The sequence below is a fragment of the Nannospalax galili genome, unplaced genomic scaffold, assembly GCF_000622305.1.
Source record: "Nannospalax galili isolate Female #2095 unplaced genomic scaffold, S.galili_v1.0 scaffold224, whole genome shotgun sequence".
NCBI lineage: Eukaryota > Metazoa > Chordata > Mammalia > Rodentia > Spalacidae > Nannospalax > Nannospalax galili.
The window spans coordinates 496,866-504,340 of record NW_008351360.1 but is presented as its reverse complement, the minus strand read 5'-3'; the positions used below and the strand labels follow the sequence as shown (position 1 = coordinate 504,340).

The 7,475-nt window shown below is 40.8% G+C and overlaps 1 protein-coding gene across 2 annotated transcripts in view; it reads right to left on the bottom strand.

Moving 5' to 3' along the window:
• Positions 1-7,475, bottom strand: part of Plekhb2 (pleckstrin homology domain containing B2) — a 40,193-nt gene that overhangs the window by 10,864 nt on the left and 21,854 nt on the right. For both annotated transcript variants that reach the window (XM_008848274.2, XM_029553612.1), the window contains 2 exons: positions 1,583-1,622; positions 430-519 (listed from right to left, as the gene is read on the bottom strand). In XM_008848274.2, the coding sequence (XP_008846496.1) occupies positions 430-519; positions 1,583-1,622 (130 nt within the window). The remainder of the gene's footprint in view (positions 1-429; positions 520-1,582; positions 1,623-7,475) is intronic.

Sequence of the window (7,475 nt, the reverse complement as noted above, 5' to 3'; positions counted from 1 at the left end):
GAAGAAGAAGAAGAAGAAGAAGAAGAAGAAGAAGAAGAAGAAGAAGAAGAAGAAGAAGAAGTAGTAGTAGTAGTAGTAGTAGTAGTTAGGGCTGGAAAGATTTCAGGTTTCAGGTATCTCACCCCTGGTTTATGCAGTGCTTGCAACTGAACGCACAGCCTCCTGTATGCTTGACAAATACTCTACCAAGTGAGCTACATCTCTAGCCCCAATTGCTGCTTTATTTCATAAAAGCAAAGAGGATAAAGAATAATGTTCTAAAAAGGTTTGGGGTACATTTCTAACTTCTCTGATATTGGCTCAAAATTAAAAACAAAAGCACAACCAAAAAGAAAACAAAAGAAACAAGGGGAAATGGGTACCCTCAGCTCCTCTTACCCAGAAGCTCCCCTCACTTCAGAAGCTCTCCTGCTCAGAACTGCATCCTACCTCGGGAGTCGGGGCAGCATAGGCCGCGTAGGGAGGCGGCGAGGCAGCTACTGCAGTCTCATCAGACAAGATTGCTGAACCAACATAAGCCTGTGGGAATGGGAAAGAGAAGAGCGCTGAAATCAGCCAGAACTTTTACTTAGCAAATAACATGATTAAAGGACTAAAAGCTCAGCTGGGTGAGCAGCGGCAACATCTGTTGGCCCAGTGGGGGTATCCAGCCTCATTTTATAAGCCCTCTGAGTTCAGCAGTGAGGTGACCTGTCCTGGATCTGTCCCCAGCTAGAGCAGAGTGCTCATGGCCCCATCTAAGAATGAAAACGCCAACTGAAGAGGTCTCAGATGGAAGAACGAACCACCAGGTTTACAACACGGTTTACAATCTCTGTTCCTCCTGAGGTCAGAAACCAGATTAGTACAGGGATGAAGTATGCCAAGGTTTCTTGGGGCTGAAGTCTTATGTATAAATGGGGCACCATGGCTCTCTTTAAGCCTTTAATTCAAACTACAGCATAATTGAAGGTGTTGCGAACCTGGAGAAAAATGAACAACTCTAGACAGCACTGAACTACTGTGCCTGGGTGAGTAGAGTGCTGTCTTAGTTACCTCTCACTGCTGTGATAAAATACCCTGACAAAAGCAACTCAAGGGAGAAAGGGCTTGTTTTGGCTCATGGTTTTAGAGGGATATAGACCATCATGGGGGGAAGGTATGGCAACAGGCAGGGGAGGTGTGGCAGGAGCAGGAGGCAGCTGGTCACAGTGCAGCCACATTCAGGAAGCAGAGAGTAAACAGGAAGTTGGGGCAGACTAAAAGACCTCAAGGCCCACCCCCAGTGACCCACTTCCTCCAGAAAGGCTCAACTTTCTAAAGGTTCCATAACCTTCTCAAACACCACCACCAGCTGGGGTCCAAGTACTCAAACAAGTGAACCTATGGGGGACATCTCAAACCAAAACAGATAGCCCCTGCCAAAACATCTGGCAAAACCTGGTCTGATCACTGTCCTTGAGAGGCATCCTGCACAGCTCTGCTCCTGAAGCACAGCATGGAGAAGAGAGCCCTCTTGCTTCTGCATCCCCACCTGTTCTCTAGTTTGTTACACAGACCCAGGATGCACAAACAGTACCAGAGACCACCATGCACAACTTACTGTGTTCGTTCTGGAATCCTGCAGTGTAAACTTCCAGGCCCTGGAAAAAAGAAACAGGGTACCTTTTTTTGAGGCAATCCCAAATTTCAGTGATTCTTCAATGCACATTAGCATCAGCATTCCTGAAAAGGTTTGGTTTGATCCCCTGCACCACATAAAACTGGGAATGGTGGTACAAACCTATAATCTCAGCATTTGGGAGGTAGAAGGAGGAGGATGACCAATTCAAGGTCATCCTCAGATATATACTAAATTTCAGGCCAGCCTATCTCAAAAAATTAAAATGAAAATCTCATTTCACCAGATAGTTGGAGAAAACAATCCAGACTCAGCTCCCTATCTTTCTTCAGAGGTCCCTATTATGTATTGAACTGTGTTCCCTCAAAAGACATGCTGAAGTTCTGGTACCAATGAAGGCGATCTTATCAGGGAAGGTACACTAGAATTCTGGTTCCCAGTACCAGTGCATGTGACCTACCAGGAAATGGGATCTTTGCAGATGAAATCAAATGAAAATGAGGCCAAACGTGACAGGGAAGAAATGTGGGCACAGACAGGACCGTGGAAGGCCATGTGACAAGAGACTGAGACTGGATTGGTACAGCTGCATGCCCAGGGATGCCAACAATGGCCAGCAGCACTGGGGACTGGGGATGGGAAGAGACAAAGAAGAGTCCACCAGGATCCAGGGAACACAGCCTTCAGTGGAACTGATTTTAGACTTCTGTGAGAATCCATCTCTGATTTCAGTTAACCAGTTTGTGATGGTTCAGTAAAAGAGAGCTAGAAAAGTTTTCTATTCTTTTTTGCCTTTTTATCATTTTATTTCAAGTACATTTCTTATTTTTATTTTTATTATTTTTATTGTATTTACCTATTAATTTATTTTGAGGCAAGGTGTCCCTGCAGCCCCAGCTTGCCTGGAACTTGTTATATAGACCAGGATGGCCTTGATCTCACAGAGATCTGCCTGCCTCTGCCTCCCAAGTGCTGGGACTAAAGACATGTGCCACCATACCCAGCCTAAGTATGTTTCTTATTAACAGAATAAACAGCTGGACTTTTTATTTTTTTCCCAATGTCAGATCTTACCCTTTAAATTTTTTTTTTCAGTATTTTTTATTAAAAATGTGTTTGGCCTGCAGCTATGGCATGCATGTGGAGGTCAGAGGACAACTTTAGGGAACTGGTTCTCTCTTTCCACGTTGTTGAAGCAGGGTCTCTCTTGTACTTTCTGCCATACCAGGACTCCAGGCTAGCCGGCCTGTGAATTTCCAGCATATTCTCCTGCCTCATGTCACCAAGGAATGCTGGGATTACAGGTATGAGCCACTTCATGGCTTTTCTTTTTTTCTTATGTGGGTTCTGGGGACTGAACTTGGGGCTCAGGCTTCCACGGCAAACAATTTTAATCACTGAGCTATTTTGCTGGCTCCTTATTCTTTTTTTTAAAAAAAATTTATTTACTATTTTTATTTTATGTGTACGAGTGTTATACCTGCATGTAGGTAAGTGCACCTGTGTCATTCAGTGCCCACAGAGGACAGAAGAGGCTGTCAGATCCCCTGGAACCAGAGTTGTTAGCTGCCATGTGAGTGCTGGGATTAGAACCTGGGTCTTCTGCAAGAACAGTCAGTGTTCTTAACCGCTGAGCCATCTCTCCAGCCCCAGCTCCTTATTCTTAAAAAAAAAAAAAAACAACTCTTCTTTTACATTTAATTTAGTGTGTATGTGGCGGTAGAGGTCACAAGAGAAAGAGAGAGAGAGAGAGAGAGAGAGAGAGAGAGAGAGAGAGAGAGAGAGAGAGAAATAAGGAGAATGTGTGGAAGTCAGAGAACAGCTTTCTGGAGTTGATTCTCTCTACCCATATGCACATACCCACAGATACACACATTCATCATATGGGTCCAGGGGATCAAAGACAGGACTTCAGGTTTACAGTAAGTGCCTTACTCTTTTAAGCCATCTCACAGCCCCTTCACAGCCCCTCATACTTTGAAAGAGATTTTTTAACCAACTCATATCTGTTGGACTCTGAGATACTGCTGCCAGGCCACTCCTTTTGTAAGCTGTGTAAACTTTACCTGTTTGCATCTCTTTCATTCGGCCAAAGGGGGGTGGTGGTGGTGCATTTTTTTGTTCTTTTTTTATTTTGTAGTTTAGAACATGTTATCTTCCATATGTGCTCTCCCTAAAATAAGACCTGACCTGTGTGGGTCTCATTTTGCCAGACAAGGGCGGTGTCTGTCACCATGTTTTTATTTTTTCTCTTCTATAAGAAAATCTCCCATGTTTTTCCAAAATACTTTAAATTCTAGTTCCACTTTTTTTTTTTTTCCACTATGACTTAAGGAACGTTTCTCATTGAGACATCTAAGGAACATTTTTCATTGAGACATCTCAGCCAACAGCAGAACAGTTAAGGACAAAGGTTCAGGAGCAGATCCTGGTTCTAGTCTTTGAGCTCTAAAACTTCAGGATGTGGTATAGGCAGAGCAAGGACCCCCCCCCCCAAAATGCTCCAGTCCCAGCTTGGAAACATGATTCCTCACAATGTAATGGGACTCTGTGACTGGACCAAAGAAAGGACCTTGGGTAGGGGGGCTGGAGAGATGGCTCAAAGAGTGTAAATTATTTTTGTAGAGGACCCTAGTACAGTTCCAAGCACACAAGTTGGGTGGCTTATGGCCACCCATAACTCCAGATCCAGGGGAATGTGACACCCTCTTTTGGCCTCTGCAGTCACCTACACCCACATGCACAAACCCATAGAGGCACACACATACACATAAATAATAATAATAAATATTTTTTTAAAGTTTAAAGAAAAAAAGATTTACTGATATAGCCTTGTCATGATGGCATGTATCTATAACTGCAGCACTTAGGAGGTTGAGGCAGGAAGATTATGAATTTGAGGGCAGCCTTGACTCTATAGCAAGATACTGTCTCCCCTCAAAAAAGATAGGTTCTGCTCTTCAGTCTCAAAACTTCCAATCTACTCCACCCCAACCTGTCCCCTGCTAGCCTCGGACCCAGGCCCACTGCAATTCCTTTGCATCCAATCCCTGGACTAGCTTCCTAACCCACACTAGCTAAACTCCCTAATATAGATTCTATTGGCTTCTGATCTGTCTTATACAACCCAGCCCTCCTACTACCCTTATCAGCCTATCTACTACCCTGTCCTACCAATGACCCAGAACAACCTACTACCCTGAAAGAACATGAAACACACACCAATTTATTTTTCATACCTGAGGAAAAAGCAACCAAGCTACATAAACAATATAAACAGAACCAAAATTCAATTAAACAAAAGCAGAATAGAAGTTCCTACTGGACACACAACCAACAAAGAACATCCATATGCCCAAACAGCAGCACAAAACCACAAGTAATATGAAAACCCAAGAGAATATGTTCCCAACAAAACCCACTAGTCCTACAGCAGTATACTACAATGAGAACCATCCTGAGGAACCCCAGGATGCAGAATTTAAAAGAACAATCATAAACATGATCAAACACCTTAAAGAAAACACAAACAACTCAAAGAACTCAAAGAGGCAAGGCATAAACTTGTGATGGAAGCTCAAGAATATGCAAACGTGTGGCTTAATGAAATATCAAAAACAATTCAGGACTTGAAAAGTGAATTCACAAAAGAGATAGGAATATTGAATAAAACCAAAACTGAAATGAACATGGAATTGAAGAACTCAAAAAGCCAATTGGAAACAACAGGAGAAAGCCTCACAAGCAGGACAAATGAAATGGAAAACGGAATATCAAGACTGGATGACAAAGCTGAAGATCTGGACATCTTAAGCAAAGACTACATAAAAAATTTTAAAACACAGGAATGGAATATACAGGAAATGTGGGACAATAAGAAAAGACAAAATCTATGCATCACAGACATGCAGGAAGGAGAAATCTCAGACCAATGGCATTGACCAGATCTTCAACATGATTATAGAAGAAAACTTTCCTAAATTAAGGACTTACCTATACAGATTAAAAAAGCACACAGAACATCAATTAGATATGACCAGAACAGAAACTCCCCACAGCATATCACAGTAAAATCATTAAATGTACAGAAGAAAGAGAGGGCCCTGAAAGCTATTAGAGAAAAACAAGTCACATATAAAAGCAGAACCATCAGAATTACAGCTGACTTTTCAATGCAAACTATGAAAGCCAGAAGAGCCTGGACTGAAGTATTCCCAGTTCCAAATGACCATGGATGCCAACCCTGAATACTTTACCCAGCAAAACTATCTATCATAGTTGAGGGGGAACAGGAAATTTTCCATGACATGAGTAGGCTGAAAGAATCCATGCCCATCAAACCAGCCTTACAGAGATTACTCTAAACAAAGAATGAAAGATAGAAATGAGTATACCCAAGAGGCTACAGAAAGAAAGCAAAGAAAGGTATAACAATGGAAACACAAAATAGGGACACAAACACAAAGAAGTTTAGAATGACAGTATCCAACATGCATCTTTTGATAATAATGCTACATATCAATGACCTCAACTCCCCAGTCAAAAGACACAGGCTAACAGAATAGATCAAGAAAGAGAAACCATCTTTTTATTGTCTTCAAGAAACTTAAGGATAGACACTACCCTTAGGATGAAAGGATGGAAACAAGAACATTCCAAGCAAATGTCTCTAAGAAGCAAGTAAATGTTGCAATTCTAATATCTAACAACATAGACTTTAAAATTAATCAGAAGAGATAAAGAGGGTCACTTCATTCTAATCAAAGGAATAATTGATCAAAAAGATATTACAATCATGAACATATATGCACTAAATTCTGGTGCACCCTATTTCATAAAAGCAGTACTAAAGGACTACAAAACACAGATTAACCCCAACTCAGTAATAGTAGGTGACTTCAATACCCCACTATCTTCAATAGATAGGTCAACCAGAAAAAGACTAGACAGAGAGACATCTGAATTAAATGATATCTTACATGAAATGGACCTAATAGACATCACAGAATATTCTACCCAAGCATCAAAGAGTACACTTTCTACTTAGCAGCTCATGGAATTCTTAAAAAATTGACCACATTCTAGAACACAAAACAAATCTCAACAAATAAAAAAAAAGAAAAGAAAAAAAGAATTTGATGCATTCTACCAGACAACAGTGCAATAAAGCTTATAATCAATAGCACAAGAAGCTCTAGTAACTACTTGAACTCAGAGATTAAACAACACACTCCTGAATGATGAATGGGTCAAAGAAGAAATTAAGGAAGAAATAAAAGCATTCCTGGAACTAGATGAAAATGAGAATACAACACAGCGAAACCTCTGGGACACTTTAAAAACAGAGGAAAGTTTATAACTCTTAGTGCCTAAATTAAGAAATCAGAAAGAGCACATGAAAATGACTTAACAGTACAACTCAAGACTCTGGAAAGTCAAGAACCAACCTCAAACCCCAAACCTAGTAGACCAGAAGAAATAACAAAAATCAGAGTATAAATTAATGAAATAGAAACAACAAAAAAATACAAACCCCCCCCCAATCAATGTAAAAGCTGGTTCTTTGAAAAGTAAAACAGGATTGACAGACCCTCAGCCCAGTTAACCAAAAGAAAGAGCAAATCCAACTAACAAAATCAGAGACAAAAGGGGAAACATCACAACAGACACACAAACACACACACACAAAAAAATTCTAGAACATTGTAAGGGAATACTTTAAAAATCTATATTCCATTAAATTTGAAAAATCTAAAAGAAATGGATGAATTTCTAAAGTCATGGACACCACCAAAGTTAAACCAAGAAGAAATCACCAGCCTAAACAGACCCATTACAAATAAGGAAATTGAAACAGTAATACAAAACCTCCCGA